Raw genomic sequence first — 24,476 nt, 5'->3', positions numbered from 1 at the left:
TAGCATTCACGTGGGTCTCTCCTAAGCGTGCCATTGGTCGGTCTGCTGTCCTTAAGTACCCCCCTCCCCCCCCCTCAACGTCACGTTTGCTCAACTTTCTCGGTCTTTGGCGCCCAGAGAAAGCTTGAGGAAGGATAAAAAATGGCGAGGTTTCGGTACTGCGTTTTCTGTTATTCTTATTTGTTTTTGTTTGTTTGCTTGTTTGTTTGTTTGTTTGTTTGTTAATTTTTTTAATTTTTTTTTTTTTTTTGTTTGTTTCGTTCGTTTGTTTGTTTGTTTGTTTCGTTTGCTTCGTTTGTTTTGTGATGTTTTGTTTTCCCTTCTTGATGGCACAAAACAGAAGCAAACAAGACTTTCGGTTATATTCGGTTATATTCGGTTCAATAAAAGTTTGTTGGTTTCTGCACAACAACAACAACAACAACAACAACAACAACAAAAGTCCCTCTGTCCTTCAAAAGCAGTTTCTCCTCTGTCCTAAAGAAGAGCCTCTTTGTAATCGATCTTGTCTGAATGCAGCTCTCCTTTTGCCTACAGGTTTTTATTCCAACCCTTTTGTTGTTGTTAGTGCCATGTTGTTGTTATTGTTATACTCTGTAAAAGCAGTTGTTGCTGTTGTACTTGTTTGTTGTTTCTAAAGACACTGTTGTTGCTGCTGTTAGCGCTGTTAGTAATCACCCACTTGGCTTGTATTTTTGTTTCTTGTTTTTGTTTTTTGTTTTATTTATAAACACTCTCTGAGTAAGTGATGCTGTTGCTGTTGTTGTTGTTACAGTTGCAATGAGTGTTTGTTAATGTTCCCCCACTTGGCTTGTTTATAATCTATTTTATTTTATCAACACTCTCTGAGTCAGTGATGGTGTTGCTGTTGCTGTTGTCGTTATTATGCTTGCAATGGGAGTTGTTACTGTTCACCCACTTTGCTTGTTTTGTTTTTATTTCTTTATTTTATCAACACCCTTTGAGCCAGTGATGCTGTTGCTGTTGTTGTTGTTATAGTTGCAATGAGTGTTGTTAATGTTCACCCACTTTGCTTGTGTTTTTGTTTTTGTTTATCAACACCCTTTGTGTCAGTGATGCTGTTGCTGTTGTTCTTATTACAGTTGCAATGAGTGTTTGTTAATGTTCACCAACTTGGCTTGTTTATAATCTATTTTGTTTTATCAACACTCTCTGAGTCAGTGATGCTGATGCTGTTGTTGTTACTGTGCTTGCAATAAGTGTTGTTAATGTTCACCCACTTTGCTTGTTTTGTTTGTGCTTTTGTTTTTGTTTATCAACACCCTTTGAGTCACTGATGCTGTTGCTGTTGGTGTTATTATAGTTGCAATGAGTGTTAATGTTCACCCACTTTGCTTGCTTTATTTGTTTGTTGCTTTTTTTTTTATCAACACCCTGCGAGTTAGTGATGCTGTTGCTGCTTTTGTCATTTTACTTGTATTTATAGTTGTTACTGTTCAGCCACTTTGCTTGTTTTTTAATCTGTTTTATTTTATCACCACACTCTGAGTCAGTGATGATGTTGCTGATGCTGTTGTTGTTATTTTACTTGCAATGATAGCTGTTACTGTTCAGCCACTTTGCTTGTTTTGTTTGTTTGTTTGTTTGTTTTTTTTATCAATATCCTCTGAGTAAGTGATGCTGTTGCTGTTGTTGTTGTTATAGTTGCAATGAGTGTTTGTTAATGTTCCCCCACTTGGCTTGTACTTCTGTTTTCTGTTTTGTTTTGTTTTTGTTCTTTTTTGTTGTTTTTGTTCTCAACACTCTCTGAGTAAGTGATGCTGTTGCTGTAGTCGTTGTTATAGTTGCAATGAGTGTTTGTTAATGTTCACAAACTTGGCATGTTTATAATCTATTTTATTTTATCAACACTCTCTGAGTCAGTGATGCTGATGCTGTTGTTGTTATTATGCTTGCAATAAGTGTTGTTAATGTTCACCCACTCTGCTTGTTTTGTTTGTGCCTTTGTTTTTGTTTATCAACACCCTTTGAGTCACTGATGCTGTTGCTGTTGGTGTTATTATAGTTGCAATGAGTGTTAATGTTCACCCACTTTGCTTGCTTTGTTTGTTTGTTGCTTTTTTTTTTATCAACACCCTGCGAGTTAGTGATGCTGTTGCTGCTTTTGTCATTTTACTTGTATTTATAGTTGTTACTGTTTAGCCACTTTGCTTGTTTTTTAATCTGTTTTATTTTATCACCACTCTCTGAATCAGTGATGATGTTGCTGATGCTGTTGTTGTTATTTTACTTGCAATGATAGCTGTTACTGTTCAGCCACTTTGCTTGTTTTTTTTTGTTTTTGTTTTGTTTGTTTGTTTGTTTGTTTTTTTATATATCCTCTGAGTTAGTGATGCTGTTGCTGATGCTGTTGTTGTTATTATGCTTTCAATGAGAGCTGTTACTGTTCACCCACTTTGTTTGTTTATAATCTGTTTTATTTTATCAACACTCTCTGAGTCAGTGATGCTGATGCTGATGCTGTTGTTGTTATTATGCTTGCAGTGAGAGTTGTTACTGTTCACCCACTTTGCTTGCTTATTGTCTATTTTATTTTGTCAACACTCTCTGAGTCAGTGATGCTGATGCTGTTGTTGTTATTATGCTTGCAATGAGAGTTGTTACTGTTCACCCAATTTGCTTGTTTTGTTTTTTTATTTGTTTTTTTGTTTGTTTTTGTTTTGCTTGTTTTTTTTATCAATACCCTCTGAGTCAGTGATGCTGTTGCTGTTGTTGTTGTTGTTATAGTTGCAATGAGTGTTTGTTAATGTTCCCCCACTTGGCTTGTACTTTTGTTTTCTTTTTTGTTATGTCAACACTCTCTGAGTCAGTGATGCTGATGCTGTTGTTATTATGCTTGCAATGAGAGTTGTTACTGTTGTAGTTATGTCTGTCATTTGTCCTTGTTAGCAAGTTCTATTTGCCCTCTCTTGCCTTTTTTCAACACAGTTTCTTTCTTTGAGTCATATGGTTGCGAGATCCTCTCAAACTCCATCTCTTTATTTATTTGTTTCTTTTCTTTTTTTTTTTTTTTTCTCACTCTCCTTCTCATAATAGCAATCACTGCTGCCACCATGCATGTAATGCTAGTTGCTCTCATTCTTTTTCATTTGCTAGTGGAAACTTTGTTTCTTCTTGTTGCTCTCTTTTCTTTCTTTTTTCTCTTTTGCAGAGGATTCGAAAAAACACAGCTCTTCCCTGCAGTTGTAAACATTCCAGGATTCCAGGATGCAGGCAGAAGAAAAACACTCTCACTAACTGTCTTCTTTTTTTTAGCATAAACCGTTGCAAACAAACACCTGAACATGTCTTCTTCACAAGAAAACAACACTGTTGTTGCCCCTTCTCCGAACTCTAAAGCGAAAAAGAAGAAAAGAAGGCAGTCACAAGAACAGAGAGACTTAAAGCTCAAAAACAAAGTCAGGGCCGCATTAGTTGCAGCGTGTGGCTCCGTAAACAGGGTTGTACCTTTCTATGGTACCAAGAAGAGGTACGCTGTTAGCTGTCCGATGCCTTTGTGCAAACATTCCTCCACAAGCATTAAAAGACACTTGACTAAAAAAGATCATTCTTGGACTTTGGATGAAGCTTCCATCTTTTACTCTGCAATGGTCAGGAAGTTTCAGCATGCTCGTCTCGAACGCAAGTCCGGCTGTCCAAAACCTTACCCCTGTTTGCAATGTTGGAAGTATTACGACCGACTGGACATACACTTGAAAGAGACTCATTTCTACGATTCCAAGACGATCAAACAAAAGATTGCAGAGGCAAAGCGATACGACAACGACAAGCTCTATGTCCCTCAATTTATTCGACCTGCCTTCTTTGGTATTAAGCCAGTAGCTGAACAAGCGTCTGCATCAGGCTCTGCATCCTCTGCTCCTGGGCCTTCCTCCTCTTTTTCTTCTCCGGTTCTTTCCTCTGATCCTCTTTTAAGCTTGCCCTCATCAGTTGCTGGTTCGTCCGAGGCTCCTTCTGCAAACCACTGCACCTCTGTAGAAAACAAAGAGCTGAACACCGAATCCGTCCTAGACTCTGATTTTAATTCCTTAAAGCACTTGGTTTCCAACTCCTCCGTCTTGACAGAAGATAAGAGACTCTTGTTTCAGCTGGACAAAGATGCTTTTCACTTTTATTACCAGTCAGCAGATGAGCTCTTCAGAGATTTTGAAAAGTGGCTTGTGGTAGCCAACAACAACACTTTGTCACAAGCAAAGATCTACAAAAATGCAGTTGTTGAAATATTGACATGTTGTGACAGCACGCTGACGCTGCACCCGAACGCTCTCACCAATTCCAACGTTTTGGAGGATAGATACTTTTCCATGCACTTTAAAAACATTCAGCTCAATTCCAAGCTGAGTGAACTTGACCAAACAAAAGCCATGTCTTGTCACACGTTGTACAACCGCCTTGTCTACCTTTGTCTCCTGTTTCGTTTCAGTGAAGCCAGGAATGTCTATTTCGGACTTTCTCATGAGGCCATCCGACGTTTGCGCTGCAAGGTGGAGGAGTTACAAACAGTGCTGAGGCCCTTTCGTTCTTTGAGGAGGAGCCTTGTGAAAAGCAAAAAATGCATCAACATCATCAATGTCAGTTTGCTGAACGAATATGGCAAGTCTGCATACGTAAGACAGTTAGTGGAATCGATTAGAAAGCCGTCTCTTACACCGACTAGAGACAATGCTGTGTCTCTACGAAACCATCTTCTGCTCTCTGTCACTGTAATTAACAGTTTAAGAAAATCTAACATTGCTCTTTTAAACATTAGAGACTACATGGCTGCTGAGAAGAGTGAGTGTGGATATTGCATTGTGCAAGAGCGCTACAAAACAGCATACAAGTACGGAGCCAAAAACATTCTAGTGCCGAACGACTTGAAAGTGTTGATCGATATTTATTTGCTGAGATACAGAGACCTTCTTGTCAACGACTCTCACTACATGGCTGCAGACACCAAGACTGTTTTGGAGTTGAGCGACTGCTACAGGCCCCTTTTTCCATCGATGAGACCCAACAAAGACGAATGTGTGACACTCGGTGCAACTAGAGTGCCTGTTTACCAGATGGGTTCCTCTGCTATCTCCTCTTGCCTGACGTCCTGCTTCAGAAAAAGCCAAGTAAACATTCCCATGAAGCGTCTTACTCCCACTTGCATTCGCGGTTCGATAGCCACTTACTTTGCCAACAACAGCAAAGAAGATCGCGAGCGGTTCGCTACACTCTACATGAAGCACAGCAGGAACACAATGGATAGCTTTTATGTGTCCCAGTGGAACGCTGCAGAGGAGTTGCGCTTTGCCCTGGGCATCGGACAGTCCTTCGGAGTCATAGAGTCTTTGACTGTTGAAAAGTCTGAGAGACCACCAAAGAAGGAGAAGGATGTGATGGACTGGCTCCAAACTAATGCAGAGGAGTACGGTTTTCATGAGGTTGAGGACATCTTTGAGGAAGATTTAGACTCCGGTTCTGACTCTGAAGAATGTGCTGCTACTTTCAGCTGTACCACAGTGGTTCCGTTTTCTCCAGCTGTAGAAAACAATGTTCCTTTAGAGGATAGCAACGACCATGCCGTAGATTTCTTGTGTGAACCTACCTCAACTCCTGTTTCGTCTGTTCCATCTGAACAAACAATCGCTGGTCCAGTTCTTGAACTATCCCCTGCTCTTGCACAACTAGTTCCTAACGAACAAGCTGTTTGTATGGATGTAGATCAGACTCTAGCTGTTCCTGTTGGCACAGCTTGTTCTCCTCTTGCATTAACATTATTTCCTGATGAACCCGATTTTATTGAACACCATGCAAATCTTTCTCCAGTTTACTTTAATGAGCAAGTGGTTGCCAAACCTGTTTCTGCTTCTCCTTCTCAGCAAGTCGCTTTCTGTCCTTCAAAAGAGGTCTTTTCTGTTCCTCTGACTCCTAGCCTTGTTGCTTTTCAGCAAACATTGGCCAAACCCAGTTTGTTTCTTTCATCTGATCCAGTTTCAGCTGTTCCTGTCCAACAGGCTGGTACTGTTCTTGCAAAGCAGCTCTCACCTTATGCTGTTCAATCTGTTGGTAGCCTATTTAGCCAAAGTCTTGCCTCTACATCCAGAGGTAAATTCTTTTTGATTTTTGATTTTTGATTTTTATGCAAATCTCAACACGCTTTCAAAAAATGAAAATGCCCAAATCAACTCCTTGCCCTATTGTTATTGTTAGAGCTGTAAAAAAAACAAAACAAAACAAAAAAACAACACAGAAGTGTGTATGTATTTGTTGCAGGACTAATTCTGTGATTGCTTAAATGTTTATACAAGTGAATGATACTAAAACTGATTATGTTTTAGAAGTAAAAGATCCAAGAAGAAAAAAAATCAAGTTGGAAATGCCATCTTTCACTCAAGAACTCATCGGTAATGTAAAACCTAATTTATACAAAGATATATAAACACAAACCTCTTCTTGCACAATTTCAGATGGTTAACTGTTAACAAAAACTAGCCATCATTGCTAAGTGCACTTTTAGAAAGTTGTGTCTACCCGATTTCTAATGATGAAGTTAGAAACATCACCGTTAGAAATCATGCACAGCTTGTTATCATCTCTAACACTTAGAAACTGTTGATGGTTTTTATGAATTAGAAAAATGAACATGGTTTTATTTTATTTCAGGATCAACTCAGCCAAGAACAAAGGAAAACAAAGCAGAAGTTAGCCAATGCCATTTAGGTAATCTTTCAAAAACCAGTTATTGCTATCAGTGCAAACAATAAGGTCAACAAAAAAAAAATAAATAAAAAAACAGAATAAATCTTGTCTTACTTCAGAACCAAATGAATATTTGATTTAATCACTTTGTGTTATGACTTGAGTTTGTAAAATTTTAAATGAAATAGTTGAAGAGCTGAATGCTTGCCCTGGCCACAACGAATGGTTCAACACCAGAAGTTTTCCACGATGTGCAGCTTTGGTGTTGGCATACATCTTGCAAGACGTGTTTACAGATGTAAGCTCAAGTTGCTCGTACAAAGATTACCTTGGCATCTTGGCAAATCATAGCAGTGACAAGCTCATTCATGTCTTGCAAAAGTACTCCTACCAAAGCCATATTAAAGACAAAATTAAAAACATGAAGCTAAAAATTCAAAAAGAGGGTAGTTTAGAAAAGTTTGTTCAATATGGCAATATCGTGAAACCATTTATGTAGTTTAGATAAGTTTGTTCAGTTTGGCAATAAAGATGGGCCTTTTGTGTAGTTTGTTTTATCTATGCTTTTGCAAATATTTTTATCTGTTTCGCTAAAGACATAATAAACAAGAAGTTCTGTTAAACTGTTCTCACATTTCTTATTTAAAGATAGTTCAAACTTTTTTTTATCTTTAAAAAAAAAAAAAAGAAGTCGTTTTGTTATTCTGTGAAAACTTTTAATAGAGTTGCATTTAGAATTACTTCTGATGTTTTTAAGAGTTTGTTAAAAAGCAAAATAATATTTCCTGTGATGTTAAACTGCATAAGTGAAATTTAAAAAAGGAAAACTGCTCCAACCATTTTTCGGAAAAAGAAATCAAAAAGTTCCTTATTTTAAAAGATCTAGACATCCATTTCTTCTTCAGCAAAATAGCGAGGCTTTTTTATGAACTCTTACTCTCTATTTTTTCATATATTTACACAAAGGATTTTATTTAGTTCAATGTAAACATACATAGAAGTATATTATGTTTTTTTTTTTTTTTTTTTTTTTTATGCAGTCTAACTTTTGTTTCACTTCTATTTTATTTTACGTTTATCTTGTATTTTATCATGCCTTATTGGTTTTTGCGTTTTGTGATGTCAAGCTGCGTAAGCTAAGCTTAAAAGGGGAAAACTACGCTAACTTTTCTTTGAAAAAATATTCAAGAAGTACCTTAAACGAAAGAGAAAGCACACGAATCTTGCCATCCAATTCTTCTTCTGCAAAGTAGCGAGGCTTTTTATGTACTTTTGCTCTCTAATTTATCTCTATTTACGCAAAGGGTTTTATTTCAATGTAAACACGTATAAAAGAATACTTTGTTAAAAATAATGTTAAAGGAGTTGCGTAAAAAAAAACGTCTGAATAAAGTTTCTTTACAAAAAAAACAACTAAGAAACAAGCGCGCCTAAGAAAAACCAGATCGCGATTCACTAAGTCAAAAAACGAAAGAAACAAAGTTTAAAAGGTCTTTCTAGACAACAAATTCTATTTTTGGCAATGCAGTTTTTGTATTTATGCAACCTAACTTTTGTTTGACTTCAATTTTATTTTACGTTTACCTTGTATTTTATCTTGCCTCTTTGTGTTTTGTGATGTCAAGCTACATAATCTAAACTTAAAAGAATGAAACTAGGCTAACTTTTCTAGTAGAATATTATGTTGTTGGTTTTGTATGCAGCCTAACTTTAGTTTCATCTATATTTTATTATTTTGCGTTTATCTTATATTTTATCTTGTCTTTTTGAGTTTTGTATTTTGTGATGTCAAGCTACATAATTTAAACTTAAAAGAAGAAAACTAGGCTAACTTTTCTTTGAAAAATTGTTCAAAAACTACCTTACACCGATAGAGATAGCTCACGAATTTAAAAAGTTGCATCTATTCATCTTCTTCTTCAGCAAAGTAAAGCTTTTTATGCACTTTTACTCTCTAACTTACCTATATTTGCGTAAAGGATTTTATTTAATTCAATTTAAACATAACTAGTAGAATATTATGTTGTTGGTTTTGTATGCAGCCTAACTTTAGTTTCATCTATATTTTATTTTGCGTTTATCTTATATTTTATCTTGTCTTTTTGAGTTTTATATTTTGTGATGTCAAGCTACATAAGCTAAACTTTAAAGAGGAAATTTACGCTAACCTGTCTTTGAAAAACTATTCAAAAACTACCTTTAACAAAGTAGCGAGGCTTTTTATGCGCTTTTACTCTCTAACATACCTATTTTTGCGCAAAGGATTTTATTTAATTCAATTTAAACATGCCTAGTAGATTATTATGTTGTTGGTTTTTTATGCAGCCTAACTTTAGCTACATCTATTTTTCATTTTACGTTTGTCTTATATTTTATTTTATCTTTTTGTGTTCTGTGATGTCAAGCTACATAAGCTAATGTTAAAAGAGGAAAGCTGCGCTAACCTTTCTTTGAAAAACTATTCGAAATCTATTTTTGAGATAATCTAGATTTAAAAGAGGAACACTACGCTAATTTTGCTTTGAAAAAACTCTCGAAAACTAACTTATTCGATAGAGACAGCACACAAATTTAAAAAATTGTATCTACTCATCCACTTCTTCTACAGCAAAGTACTGAGGCTTTTTATGCACTTTTATTCTCTAACATACCTATATTTGCGCAAAGGATTTTATTTAACTCAATGTAAACATACATAGAAGAGTATTGTTACCCGTTTGTTTTATGCAGCCTAACTTTAGTTTCATCTATACATTATATTGCGTTTACCTTATATTTTATCTTGCCTTTGTTAGTTTTGTGTTTTGTTATGTCAAGCTTCATAATCTAATCTTAAAAGGGGAAAACTGCGCTAACTTTTCTTTGAAAAAGTACTCAAAAAGGACCTAAATCGATATAGATAGCTCACAATTTTAAAAAGTTGCATATAGTCATCTTCTTCTTCAGCAAAGTATCGAGGCTTTTTATGGATTTTTACTCTAACTTTCCTATATTTGCGCAAAGGACATTATTTAATTCAACTTAAACATGCCTAGTAGATTATTATGTTGTTGGTTTTTTATGCAGTCTAAACTTTGTTACATCTATATTTTACGATTAACTTATATTTTATCTTGCCTTTTTGAGCTTTGTGTTCTGTGATGTCAAGCTACATAGTCTAAACATAAAAGAGGAAAACTACGCTAAACTTGCTTTGAAAAACTATTCAAAAACTACCTTCAACAAAGTAGCGAGGCTTTTCATGCACTTTTACTCTCTAACATACCTACATTTGCGCAAAGGATTTTATTTAATTCAATTTAAACATGCCTAGTAGATTATTATGTTGTTGGTTTTTTATGCAGCCTAACTTTAGTTTCATCTATATTATGTTTTAGGTTTATCATATATTTTATCTTTTCTTTTTGAGTTTTGAGTTTTGTGATGCCAAGCAACTTAAGCTAAACTTAAAAGTGGAATGCTACGCTAACCTTTCTTTGAAAATCTATTCATAAACTACCCTAGACAAAAGCTAGATTTAAAAGAGGAAAACTACACTATTTTTACTTTGAAAAAACTTTCGAAAACTACCTTAATCGATAGAGATAGCACACGATTTTAAAAAATTGCATATAGTCATCCACTACTTCTGCAGCAAAGTAGCGAGGCTCTTTATGCACTTTTTCTCACTAGTTTGCTTATATTTACGCAAAGGAATTCATTTAATTCAATCCAAACATATATAGAAGATTATTATGTTACGATTTTTTTTTTCTTTTATGCAGCCTAACATTTATTTCACCTACATTTTATTTTACGATTAACTTTTATATTACCTTTCCTTTTAGTGTTTTGTGTTTTGTGATGTCAAGCTACATAAGCCAAACTTTAAAGAGGAAAACTACGCTAAGCTTTCTTTGAAAAACTATTCAAAAACTACCTTAAACAAAGTAGCGAGGCTTTTTATGCACTTTTACTCTCTAACATACCTACATTTGTGCATAGGGTTTTATTAGATTCTAGTAGGTTATTACGTTGTTGTTTTTTTATGCAGTCTAACTTTAGCTTCATCTATATTTTATTTTACGTTTATCTTATATTTTATTTTGTCTTTTTGAATTTTGTGTTTTGTGATGTCAAGCTACATAAGCTAAACTTAAAAGAGGAAAGCTACGCTAACCTTTCTTTGAAAAGCTGTTCAAAAACTACCTTAGACATAATCTAGATTTAAAAGAGAAAGACTACGCTATTTTTGCTTTGAAAAATCTTTCGAAAACCACCTTAATCGATAGAGATAGCACAGGATTTTAAAAAGTTGTATCTAGTCATCCACTTCTTTCACAGCAAAGTAGCGAGGCTTTCTATGCGCTTTTACTCTCTAACATACCTATTTTTGCGCAAAGGATTTTATTTAATTCAATTTAAACATGCCTAGTAGATTATTATGTTGTTGGTTTTTTATGCTGCCTAACTTTAGCTACATCTATTTTTCATTTTACGTTTGTCTTATATTTTATTTTATCTTTTTGTGTTCTGTGATGTCAAGCTACATAAGCTAATGTTAAAAGAGGAAAGCTGCGCTAACCTTTCTTTGAAAAACTATTCGAAATCTATTTTTGAGATAATCTAGATTTAAAAGAGGAACACTACGCTAATTTTGCTTTGAAAAAACTCTCGAAAACTAACTTATTCGATAGAGACAGCACACAAATTTAAAAAATTGTATCTACTCATCCACTTCTTCTTTTTATGGATTTTTACTCTCTTATTTACCCAAATTTGCGCAAAGGACTTTACTTAATTCAACTTAAACATGTCTAGTAGATTATTAAGTTGTTTGTTTTTTATGCAGCCTAACTTTAGTTTCATTTATATTTTATTTTACGTTTATCTGATACTTTATCTTGTCTTTTTGTGTGTTGTTTTGTCAAGCTACATAAGCTAAACTTAAAAGTGGAAAAGTACGCTAACCTTTCTTTGAAAATCTATTCAAAAACTGCCTTAGACATAAGCTAGATTTAAAAGAGGAAGACTACGCTATTTATGCTTTTAAAAAACTTTCGAAAAATACCTTAATCCATTGAGGTAGTGCACGAATTTACAAAGTTGTATCTAGTCATCCACTTCTTCTATAGCAAAGTAGCGAGGCTTTTTATGCACTTTTGCGTTCTAATTTATCTCTGTTTACGCATATGGTTTTTGTTTATTTCTATGTAATGATATACAAAAGAGTATTTTGTTAAAGATTATGCTGCAGGAGCTGCGTAAAAAAACTCTGGCGACCTTTCCTTAAGAAAAAAGCAACTGAAAGACATGTGCGCCTTAGAAAATTCAAATCGCGATTCACCAAATTAAAAGACGAAAAGAACGAACTTTAAAAGCTCTCACTAGACATTTGTGTTTATGATAGGCAATGCAGTTTTTGATTTTATGCAGCCTAACATTTGTTTCATCTATATCTTATTTTACGTTTATCTTATACTTTATCTTGCCTTTTTGAGTTTAGTATTTTGTGATGTCATGCTAAATAAACTATACTTTGCTAATTTTTATTTGAAAAAATATTCAAAAACTACCTGAATTATAAGCTAGATCTAAAGGAGGAAAACTACGCTAACTTTTCTTTAAAAAAAAATATTTAAAAACTACCTTAAACATAAGCTATATCCAAAAGAGGAAAACTATGCTAACTTTTCTTTAAAAAAATATTTAAAAACTACCTTAAACATAAGCTAGATCTAAAAGAGGAAAACTACGCTAACTTTTCTTTGAAAAAATACTCAAAAACTACCTTAAACATAAGCTAGATCTAAAAGAGGAAAACTATGCTAACTTTTTTTTAAAAAAATATTTAAAAACTACCTTAAACATAAGCTAGATCTAAAAGAGGAAAACTACGCTAACTTTTCTTTGAAAAAATACTCAAAAACTACCTTAAACATAAGCTAGATCTAAAAGAGGAAAACTACGCTAACTTTTCTTTGAAAAAATACTCAAAAACTACCTTTAAACATGATTTAAATTTAAAAAAGGAAAACTACGCTAACATTTCTTTGAAAAAATATTCAAAAAGTACCTTAATCGAAAGAGATAGCACACGAAATTAAAAAGTTGCATTTAGTCATCCGTTTCTTCTTCATCAAAGTAGCGAGGCGTTTATGCACTTTTTATTCTCTAAGTTATCTCTACTTACGCAAATGGCTTTTGTTTATTTCAATGTAAAACTTTTCAAAAGAGTATTTTGTTAAAGATTATGCTGCAGGGGCTGTGTAAGAAAACTCTGGTGACCTTTCTTTAAGAAAAAGCAACTAAAGTAGATGTGCGCCTAAGAAAATCCAAATTGCGATTCACTAAATTAAAAGACATATACAACAAACTTTAAAAGTGAAACTATTTTTACAAGCGTATTTGGTAAAGATGAAATGTTCTTATGACATTTTAACGTTACGAAAGGGATTTTCTTCTGTTCAAATATTTATTACAATTTAAAGTGTTAAATAATGTTACAGAAACGACCTAAAACGCCTGTTGTATTAATTTAAACGAACAAAATAGATAAAAAAAAAAGAAAAACTATCATTAAAAAAAAAAAAGTAAAAAAAGAAAAGAAATAGAAGTTGAGGAAAAATAAAAATAAGAACTTCTAACAAAGAGCTCTTCTTTTTATTTTTCAGATTTTAGATGCTTAATTCCTTGAATGAAAAGTTGAACTGATGACCCACTACTAAGGTTGTTCCTAGCCTTCCGTTCTCAAACTAGGCCATTCTGAGAGGCTGTTTGATTAAGTACCGTTGATAGTAGTATCGCACGTAAGAGACTTCTAAAACTCTGATTATTAATTCCTTGAATGAAGAGATGACTTCATACTCACTAACGAGGTTGTTCTTAGCCATCCGTTCTTAAACTAAGCAAAACAGTGAAGTTGTTTGATTAAGTATCACAGTTTGCTGATTTGCACATGCACCATTGCCGAAACTGTGATGCTTGGTTCCTTGATTGGATTGAAGAAGCTCATCACCATGCATTTTACAAGCTGTCCGTTGTTATGTTTTGCAATTCAGTGGTTCTGTTTTGCAATTCATTTTCTGTTTGTTTAAGTATCATCGATGGTGGTGTCGTGCATGCAAACTTTCCGAAACTCTGATGCTTGTTTTTCTTGAATGGAGAGATGAGCTTATACTTTAGGTGACTTTTAAAACTGCAGTAATTAGTGCCTCGAATGGAGAAACGAACTCATTCATTACAGACCAAGGTTGTTCCTGGCCATCCGTTAACATATTAGGCAACAGTACAGCGAAGCTGTTTGTTTTACAAGCTTTTGTCGTTTCGAGAAATCACTACATTAAGCATTCGATGGTGATACACGACTGATGGCCAGGTTCTGATTTTCGAATGAAAAGAAGAGTCGCATCCGACCACCGGTCGGCTTTCGACGCAAAACAGCTGTACACACTCGTCCAACGATCCAGTGACTAACTGTTGCAACGAGAAAGTTAGCTTTATTTGTCGTGCAGATTGTCCGCTTGGACGTAAAATGCTAGAAATTTGCTGAACGCTCGGTTTGCGCCGCCCAAGAGTCATTCTGTTTCTGCGTTGCCAGCGTCTGTCGGCTAAATACAACTGAAGACTCCGCGCAAGCTTTTTCACCGCAAAAGTTGTACAGAGCCACACCGAAGGCTAAAATCGACTTTAAGGTCGAAGGTTAAAATCGACCCTAGAGGTTTGAAAACGACGTCACGAAATTTTCAAGACATCATCGAAGAAAATTACGGCGGCCAGATGCAACTCTTAGTACTAACTCTACTAATCTTAGTACGTTAAGCATTCCAGTCGAGAGATCAGACGTTTTTTCGTCACCTAAGAGACCGGCCGATGCGTTTGCGACGCTGCGGAAAGAAAGAAGATGGCAAACCACAGGGTTGTTACCGTAACAAACCTCCGTGAGTACCTCCATCTCGAGTGGCTTTTGAAGAAACGTTCGTTTTAAACTCAAAGGGATGGTTGTTAAAGCTCACAAACGCCTGGTTAACGATTTTCTAACGGCAGACACCGTGTTTACAATGGATACAGACCGATTAACTGAGCCCAAAGCGCAAGATCTATCAGAAAACTCCTCTAGGTCGATGCAACGAGACGACTAGACACGTGCGTCTAAAGGCATTTTACAATTGAAGGACGCCCCTCGTGGGCCCTTTAACCTTAACACTAAACTCCTGCTTGATATCCTCGTCCCCAGGTTTCCAAACCGTAACCCCAACCCCCTCTAATCCTAACCCCCTTACCCTCTAACTCTCCCCCCTCAAAAAAACAAAAAACATAAAAAAGCAAACAAAACGAAAAAAAAACTTGCTTCCCTCCTCACTTTTAGCTCTAGGATGCAACACCTTTTTGCCGCCCTCCGCTAGAAGGGAGTAGGGAGTAACGAAAGCTTGACATCAAAGTAGCGTTTTGTATGAGATTTGTTTGCCAAAATTTGAGCGTTTTTAAAAAAGCCAAGACTTCGTCAGAGGGGTTTCTTCTTTTCTCCTAAAGCTATCGATCGATTAAAAAGCTCAAAGCAAAGAAATTCAAAACAAAATACAAAAACGGGAAGTTTTAGTTTCTGCACCACAAGCCAAGCACTAGTTCAAACTGGAGATAATAAAAGGAAATCGAATGATCTCACTTCTCAGACCACTGAGCTGCCATTGGTCGGCAGTCTCTTGTTTGGAGACCATTGAGCTGCCATTGGTTGGCTGTTTAATCGTTGCGATTGGTCGGCAGTTTTATCGTTGGAGACCATTGAGAGATATAAAAGGAATTTTTTTTTTTGAGCACAACATTAAACGTTAAATCGTTAGATGTTGTTATAAAGGCACCATTAGAATGCGATGTCCTCAAATATTTTCCTCGATATTTTAATAAGTAAACAAAAACAAAACTAAGTCTTGCAACTGGCGAAAACTTTCAATAAGCAAACAAAGCAACAACTTTCCTTTCGAGTTTTTTACATTTTAAACAAAAGACAAACAAAGAAAAAAAAAAAACAAACAAAAACAAAAACAAAAACAAAAAAACAAAACAAAAACAAAACAGAAAAGGGAGAATGAGTGAGTCGACTGATTTCGCTCAACTGTCTTAAACGAGAAGTCATAAACGTTTGCTTGTGCCAGCAAGTTGCAAATTAAGTTGTAAATGAACTGCACCGCAAAAACTTAACCACAGTTTATTAAGCATATTAAGCCTTTGCTGACATGTTAAGACATTTTAAGCCTTTGCTATTATCATGAGGCTTTTGCTCCACGAGCCAAAAAAGTACGCTAGAGTTGACAAACTGCATCGCGGTCAAAAAGTGTAATTACGCCAACACTTTTATCCGTTTTAAGCATTTCGTTTTCGCACGAACAACAATTAAAGCAGCTCGTTGAGCTTAACGACGTTCGTATTTTTTTTCGAAGCCAAAACTTCGGCTATAAGTAGAATGAAGAGGCACTTCGAAAAACAACAAAGCTGTTCGCAGTCGATAGCAACGAGCGACAACATCTCTGCGAGTCTGGCATCAAGGTAAACAGTTTTTTTACATTTTCATTTGTTAGTGCCACTTTTGCGTACATTATGTATTCAAAAATTTGTTGCTGACGCTAGATTTTTCGTTTTCAATGAACAACAGTTGCAACCTCTAGCCGTTTGCTAAAACAGCTTGCTAGGACAACCAAATCAATCATATGTTGTGAAAATTTCTTTTTGTTCAACTGACTAAGGAAGATCGAGCGAACGCTTTTTTTTTTATAACTTGTTTGTATCATATTGCTATTAAGAAAACAGCGTTGTGTATACTAAACGTGACATAATTGGCAATTATCCGTAACTAAAAATAAGATAGAAATTACAAACTTGATACCATATTTTAATTACTCTAACAAAACTAGACGTCATCGCGTGAGAAAATAAATGTTCATAACACATAACCTATTTTTTTGTTTTTTTTTTCTTCTCTTTTTTCCTTTTAATCTCTTTTCTTTCGTCCAAAAAGCGTTTTGATTTTTGCCTCGCCACAAGCGATGAAATCGATAAAAAAACCTGCTCGGACATTCTCAATTCTCAACAACAAAAGCAATCAAAGTTCAAGCTCTCGAGCACGTGCGCCAACAGGTTGATGAAACCGTTCAAATATGCTCGATCGCTAGAATTTAAAAAAAAAAACAAACCCAGAAACAAACCGAAATAAAAAAAACAAAAACAAAAATGGACATCTTTAGAACGCTTAAATTTTATAAAATATTTTCCTCTGCGTTTTTAACCAGCTAAACTGTCGTAAAGTTTTTTCGGTGCAGCTCATTTAAAAAACTTAGTTTTCAACTTTTAAACGTTTTAGACTTCTCGTTTAAGGCAGTCGAAAGAAATGAGTCGACTTGCTCTCTCTCTCTCCCTTTTCGGTTTTGTTTTTGTTTATTTGTTTTTGTTTTTTCTTCGTTTGCCTTCGTTTGCCTTTGTTTGCTTTTGGAAAAGTTGTCGCCATGCGAGACTTAGTTTTTTTTTTTTTTTGCTCAAATTGAGCACAAGTGAGTTTCTAGTCTTGAAAGTGTGCAAAGTGTGGGCCAATCTGGTGGCTGGAGTGATGACACGTGAATGCTGGAAATTCCAGACTTTGAGCGGATTCAGCGTACATAGAAAGAAAATGTAGCATTCACGTGGGTCTCTCCTAAGCGTGCCATTGGTCGGTCTGCTGTCCTTAAGTACCCCCCTCCCCCCCCCTCAACGTCACGTTTGCTCAACTTTCTCGGTCTTTGGCGCCCAGAGAAAGCTTGAGGAAGGATAAAAAATGGCGAGGTTTCGGTACTGCGTTTTCTGTTATTCTTATTTGTTTTTGTTTGTTTGCTTGTTTGTTTGTTTGTTTGTTTGTTAATTTTTTTAATTTTTTTTTTTTTTTTGTTTGTTTCGTTCGTTTGTTTGTTTGTTTGTTTCGTTTGCTTCGTTTGTTTTGTGATGTTTTGTTTTCCCTTCTTGATGGCACAAAACAGAAGCAAACAAGACTTTCGGTTATATTCGGTTATATTCGGTTCAATAAAAGTTTGTTGGTTTCTGCACAACAACAACAACAACAACAACAACAACAACAAAAGTCCCTCTGTCCTTCAAAAGCAGTTTCTCCTCTGTCCTAAAGAAGAGCCTCTTTGTAATCGATCTTGTCTGAATGCAGCTCTCCTTTTGCCTACAGGTTTTTATTCCAACCCTTTTGTTGTTGTTAGTGCCATGTTGTTGTTATTGTTATACTCTGTAAAAGCAGTTGTTGCTGTTGTACTTGTTTGTTGTTTCTAAAGACACTGTTGTTGCTGCTGTTAGCGCTGTTAGTAATCACCCACTTGGCTTGTATTTTTGTTTCTTGTTTTTGTTTTTTGTTTTATTTATAAACACTCTCTGAGTAAGTGATGCTGTTGCTGTTGTTGTTGTTACAGTTGCAATGAGTGTTTGTTAATGTTCCCCCACTTGGCTTGTTTATAATCTATTTTATTTTATCAACACTCTCTGAGTCAGTGATGGTGTTGCTGTTGCTGTTGTCGTTATTATGCTTGCAATGGGAGTTGTTACTGTTCACCCACTTTGCTTGTTTTGTTTTTATTTCTTTATTTTATCAACACCCTTTGAGCCAGTGATGCTGTTGCTGTTGTTGTTGTTATAGTTGCAATGAGTGTTGTTAATGTTCACCCACTTTGCTTGTGTTTTTGTTTTTGTTTATCAACACCCTTTGTGTCAGTGATGCTGTTGCTGTTGTTCTTATTACAGTTGCAATGAGTGTTTGTTAATGTTCACCAACTTGGCTTGTTTATAATCTATTTTGTTTTATCAACACTCTCTGAGTCAGTGATGCTGATGCTGTTGTTGTTACTGTGCTTGCAATAAGTGTTGTTAATGTTCACCCACTTTGCTTGTTTTGTTTGTGCTTTTGTTTTTGTTTATCAACACCCTTTGAGTCACTGATGCTGTTGCTGTTGGTGTTATTATAGTTGCAATGAGTGTTAATGTTCACCCACTTTGCTTGCTTTATTTGTTTGTTGCTTTTTTTTTTATCAACACCCTGCGAGTTAGTGATGCTGTTGCTGCTTTTGTCATTTTACTTGTATTTATAGTTGTTACTGTTCAGCCACTTTGCTTGTTTTTTAATCTGTTTTATTTTATCACCACACTCTGAGTCAGTGATGATGTTGCTGATGCTGTTGTTGTTATTTTACTTGCAATGATAGCTGTTACTGTTCAGCCACTTTGCTTGTTTTGTTTGTTTGTTTGTTTGTTTTTTTTATCAATATCCTCTGAGTAAGTGATGCTGTTGCTGTTGTTGTTGTTATAGTTGCAATGAGTGTTTGTTAATGTTCCCCCACTTGGCTTGTACTTCTGTTTTCTGTTTTGTTTTGTTTTTGTTCTTTTTTGTTGTTTTTGTTCTCAACACTCTCTGAGTAAGTGATGCTGTTGCTGTAGTCGTTGTTATAGTTGCAATGAGTGTTTGTTAATGTTCACAAACTTGGCATGTTTATAATCTATTTTATTTTATCAACACTCTCTGAGTCAGTGATGCTGATGCTGTTGTTGTTATTATGCTTGCAATAAGTGTTGTTAATGTTCACCCACTCTGCTTGTTTTGTTTGTGCCTTTGTTTTTGTTTATCAACACCCTTTGAGTCACTGATGCTGTTGCTGTTGGTGTTATTATAGTTGCAATGAGTGTTAATGTTCACCCACTTTGCTTGCTTTGTTTGTTTGTTGCTTTTTTTTTTATCAACACCCTGCGAGTTAGTGATGCTGTTGCTGCTTTTGTCATTTTACTTGTATTTATAGTTGTTACTGTTTAGCCACTTTGCTTGTTTTTTAATCTGTTTTATTTTATCACCACTCTCTGAATCAGTGATGATGTTGCTGATGCTGTTGTTGTTATTTTACTTGCAATGATAGCTGTTACTGTTCAGCCACTTTGCTTGTTTTTTTTTGTTTTTGTTTTGTTTGTTTGTTTGTTTGTTTTTTTATATATCCTCTGAGTTAGTGATGCTGTTGCTGATGCTGTTGTTGTTATTATGCTTTCAATGAGAGCTGTTACTGTTCACCCACTTTGTTTGTTTATAATCTGTTTTATTTTATCAACACTCTCTGAGTCAGTGATGCTGATGCTGATGCTGTTGTTGTTATTATGCTTGCAGTGAGAGTTGTTACTGTTCACCCACTTTGCTTGCTTATTGTCTATTTTATTTTGTCAACACTCTCTGAGTCAGTGATGCTGATGCTGTTGTTGTTATTATGCTTGCAATGAGAGTTGTTACTGTTCACCCAATTTGCTTGTTTTGTTTTTTTATTTGTTTTTTTGTTTGTTTTTGTTTTGCTTGTTTTTTTTATCAATACCCTCTGAGTCAGTGATGCTGTTGCTGTTGTTGTTGTTGTTATAGTTGCAATGAGTGTTTGTTAATGTTCCCCCACTTGGCTTGTACTTTTGTTTTCTTTTTTGTTATGTCAACACTCTCTGAGTCAGTGATGCTGATGCTGTTGTTATTATGCTTGCAATGAGAGTTGTTACTGTTGTAGTTATGTCTGTCATTTGTCCTTGTTAGCAAGTTCTATTTGCCCTCTCTTGCCTTTTTTCAACACAGTTTCTTTCTTTGAGTCATATGGTTGCGAGATCCTCTCAAACTCCATCTCTTTATTTATTTGTTTCTTTTCTTTTTTTTTTTTTTTTCTCACTCTCCTTCTCATAATAGCAATCACTGCTGCCACCATGCATGTAATGCTAGTTGCTCTCATTCTTTTTCATTTGCTAGTGGAAACTTTGTTTCTTCTTGTTGCTCTCTTTTCTTTCTTTTTTCTCTTTTGCAGAGGATTCGAAAAAACACAGCTCTTCCCTGCAGTTGTAAACATTCCAGGATTCCAGGATGCAGGCAGAAGAAAAACACTCTCACTAACTGTCTTCTTTTTTTTAGCATAAACCGTTGCAAACAAACACCTGAACATGTCTTCTTCACAAGAAAACAACACTGTTGTTGCCCCTTCTCCGAACTCTAAAGCGAAAAAGAAGAAAAGAAGGCAGTCACAAGAACAGAGAGACTTAAAGCTCAAAAACAAAGTCAGGGCCGCATTAGTTGCAGCGTGTGGCTCCGTAAACAGGGTTGTACCTTTCTATGGTACCAAGAAGAGGTACGCTGTTAGCTGTCCGATGCCTTTGTGCAAACATTCCTCCACAAGCATTAAAAGACACTTGACTAAAAAAGATCATTCTTGGACTTTGGATGAAGCTTCCATCTTTTACTCTGCAATGGTCAGGAAGTTTCAGCATGCTCGTCTCGAACGCAAGTCCGGCTGTCCAAAACCTTACCCCTGTTTGCAATGTTGGAAGTATTACGACCGACTGGACATACACTTGAAAGAGACTCATTTCTACGATTCCAAGACGATCAAACAAAAGATTGCAGAGGCAAAGCGATACGACAACGACAAGCTCTATGTCCCTCAATTTATTCGACCTGCCTTCTTTGGTATTAAGCCAGTAGCTGAACAAGCGTCTGCATCAGGCTCTGCATCCTCTGCTCCTGGGCCTTCCTCCTCTTTTTCTTCTCCGGTTCTTTCCTCTGATCCTCTTTTAAGCTTGCCCTCATCAGTTGCTGGTTCGTCCGAGGCTCCTTCTGCAAACCACTGCACCTCTGTAGAAAACAAAGAGCTGAACACCGAATCCGTCCTAGACTCTGATTTTAATTCCTTAAAGCACTTGGTTTCCAACTCCTCCGTCTTGACAGAAGATAAGAGACTCTTGTTTCAGCTGGACAAAGATGCTTTTCACTTTTATTACCAGTCAGCAGATGAGCTCTTCAGAGATTTTGAAAAGTGGCTTGTGGTAGCCAACAACAACACTTTGTCACAAGCAAAGATCTACAAAAATGCAGTTGTTGAAATATTGACATGTTGTGACAGCACGCTGACGCTGCACCCGAACGCTCTCACCAATTCCAACGTTTTGGAGGATAGATACTTTTCCATGCACTTTAAAAACATTCAGCTCAATTCCAAGCTGAGTGAACTTGACCAAACAAAAGCCATGTCTTGTCACACGTTGTACAACCGCCTTGTCTACCTTTGTCTCCTGTTTCGTTTCAGTGAAGCCAGGAATGTCTATTTCGGACTTTCTCATGAGGCCATCCGACGTTTGCGCTGCAAGGTGGAGGAGTTACAAACAGTGCTGAGGCCCTTTCGTTCTTTGAGGAGGAGCCTTGTGAAAAGCAAAAAATGCATCAACATCATCAATGTCAGTTTGCTGAACGAATATGGCAAGTCTGCATACGTAAGACAGTTAGTGGAATCGATTAGAAAGCCGTCTCTTACACCGACTAGAGACAATGCTGTGTCTCTACGAAACCATCTTCTGCTCTCTGTCACTGTAATTAACAGTTTAAGAAAATCTAACATTGCTCTTTTAAACATTAGAGACTACATGGCTGCTGAGAAGAGTGAGTGTGGATATTGCATTGTGCAAGAGCGCTACAAAACAGCATACAAGTACGGAGCCAAAAACATTCTAGTGCCGAACGACTTGAAAGTGTTGATCGATATTTATTTGCTGAGATACAGAGACCTTCTTGTCAACGACTCTCACTACATGGCTGCAGACACCAAGACTGTTTTGGAGTTGAGCGACTGCTACAGGCCCCTTTTTCCATCGATGAGACCCAACAAAGACGAATGTGTGACACTCGGTGCAACTAGAGTGCCTGTTTACCAGATGGGTTCCTCTGCTATCTCCTCTTGCCTGACGTCCTGCTTCAGAAAAAGCCAAGTAAACATTCCCATGAAGCGTCTTACTCCCACTTGCATTCGCGGTTCGATAGCCACTTACTTTGCCAACAACAGCAAAGAAGATCGCGAGCGGTTCGCTACACTCTACATGAAGCACAGCAGGAACACAATGGATAGCTTTTATGTGTCCCAGTGGAACGCTGCAGAGGAGTTGCGCTTTGCCCTGGGCATCGGACAGTCCTTCGGAGTCATAGAGTCTTTGACTGTTGAAAAGTCTGAGAGACCACCAAAGAAGGAGAAGGATGTGATGGACTGGCTCCAAACTAATGCAGAGGAGTACGGTTTTCATGAGGTTGAGGACATCTTTGAGGAAGATTTAGACTCCGGTTCTGACTCTGAAGAATGTGCTGCTACTTTCAGCTGTACCACAGTGGTTCCGTTTTCTCCAGCTGTAGAAAACAATGTTCCTTTAGAGGATAGCAACGACCATGCCGTAGATTTCTTGTGTGAACCTACCTCAACTCCTGTTTCGTCTGTTCCATCTGAACAAACAATCGCTGGTCCAGTTCTTGAACTATCCCCTGCTCTTGCACAACTAGTTCCTAACGAACAAGCTGTTTGTATGGATGTAGATCAGACTCTAGCTGTTCCTGTTGGCACAGCTTGTTCTCCTCTTGCATTAACATTATTTCCTGATGAACCCGATTTTATTGAACACCATGCAAAATCTTTCTCCAGTTTACTTTAATGAGCAAGTGGTTGCCAAACCTGTTTCTGCTTCTCCTTCTCAGCAAGTCGCTTTCTGTCCTTCAAAAGAGGTCTTTTCTGTTCCTCTGACTCCTAGCCTTGTTGCTTTTCAGCAAACATTGGGCCAAACCCAGTTTGTTTCTTTCATCTGATCCAGTTTCAGCTGTTCCTGTCCAACAGGCTGGTACTGTTCTTGCAAAGCAGCTCTCACCTTATGCTGTTCAATCTGTTGGTAGCCTATTTAGCCAAAGTCTTGCCTCTACATCCAGAGGTAAATTCTTTTTGATTTTTGATTTTTGATTTTTATGCAAATCTCAACACGCTTTTCAAAAAATGAAAATGCCCAAATCAACTCCTTGCCCTATTGTTATTGTTAGAGCTGTAAAAAAAACAAAACAAAACAAAAAAACAACACAGAAGTGTGTATGTATTTGTTGCAGGACTAATTCTGTGATTGCTTAAATGTTTATACAAGTGAATGATACTAAAACTGATTATGTTTTAGAAGTAAAAGATCCAAGAAGAAAAAAAATCAAGTTGGAAATGCCATCTTTCACTCAAGAACTCATCGGTAATGTAAAACCTAATTTATACAAAGATATATAAACACAAACCTCTTCTTGCACAATTTCAGATGGTTAACTGTTAACAAAAACTAGCCATCATTGCTAAGTGCACTTTTAGAAAGTTGTGTCTACCCGATTTCTAATGATGAAGTTAGAAACATCACCGTTAGAAATCATGCACAGCTTGTTATCATCTCTAACACTTAGAAACTGTTGATGGTTTTTATGAATTAGAAAAATGAACATGGTTTTATTTTATTTCAGGATCAACTCAGCCAAGAACAAAGGAAAACAAAGCAGAAGTTAGCCAATGCCATTTAGGTAATCTTTCAAAAACCAGTTATTGCTATCAGTGCAAACAATAAGGTCAACAAAAAAAAAATAAATAAAAAAACAGAATAAATCTTGTCTTACTTCAGAACCAAATGAATATTTGATTTAATCACTTTGTGTTATGACTTGAGTTTGTAAAATTTTAAATGAAATAGTTGAAGAGCTGAATGCTTGCCCTGGCCACAACGAATGGTTCAACACCAGAAGTTTTCCACGATGTGCAGCTTTGGTGTTGGCATACATCTTGCAAGACGTGTTTACAGATGTAAGCTCAAGTTGCTCGTACAAAGATTACCTTGGCATCTTGGCAAATCATAGCAGTGACAAGCTCATTCATGTCTTGCAAAAGTACTCCTACCAAAGCCATATTAAAGACAAAATTAAAACATGAAGCTAAAAATTCAAAAAGAGGGTAGTTTAG

The 24,476-nt window shown here is 36.2% G+C and overlaps 2 protein-coding genes and 1 long non-coding RNA gene across 5 annotated transcripts in view; all 3 read left to right on the top strand.

Annotated features, from left to right (window-relative positions):
* LOC149892638 (uncharacterized) overlaps positions 1–24,476 on the top strand; it is a 321,349-nt gene that overhangs the window by 109,006 nt on the left and 187,867 nt on the right. The window lies entirely within an intron of this gene.
* Positions 83–7,237, top strand: LOC149892649 (uncharacterized). 2 transcript variants are annotated; one of them, XM_090080055.1, is made up of 5 exons: positions 83–155; positions 3,277–6,096; positions 6,330–6,395; positions 6,655–6,711; positions 6,879–7,237. In XM_090080055.1, the coding sequence occupies exons 2-5, from the start codon at positions 3,306–3,308 to the stop codon at positions 7,187–7,189; spliced, it is 3,225 nt and encodes a 1,074-aa protein (XP_089936181.1). In that variant the 5' UTR covers positions 83–155; positions 3,277–3,305; the 3' UTR covers positions 7,190–7,237. The 2 variants fall into 2 exon arrangements, with proteins under 2 accessions (XP_089936181.1, XP_089936182.1); XM_090080056.1 differs by lacking the exon at positions 83–155 and having other exon boundaries at positions 740–6,096.
* On the top strand, positions 17,412–23,157 carry LOC149892648 (uncharacterized). The gene is made up of 2 exons (XM_090080699.1): positions 17,412–17,484; positions 20,606–23,157. The coding sequence occupies exon 2, from the start codon at positions 20,635–20,637 to the stop codon at positions 23,155–23,157; it is 2,523 nt and encodes an 840-aa protein (XP_089936825.1). The 5' UTR covers positions 17,412–17,484; positions 20,606–20,634.

This window comes from Hydra viridissima, unplaced genomic scaffold (genome assembly GCF_058129835.1).
Source record: "Hydra viridissima isolate aposymbiotic clone 2 unplaced genomic scaffold, HvirCarnegie_v1 scaffold_2, whole genome shotgun sequence".
Lineage (NCBI taxonomy): Eukaryota > Metazoa > Cnidaria > Hydrozoa > Anthoathecata > Hydridae > Hydra > Hydra viridissima.
Note: the sequence above shows the minus strand (reverse complement) of the source record. Positions and strands in the feature narration are given on the sequence as shown.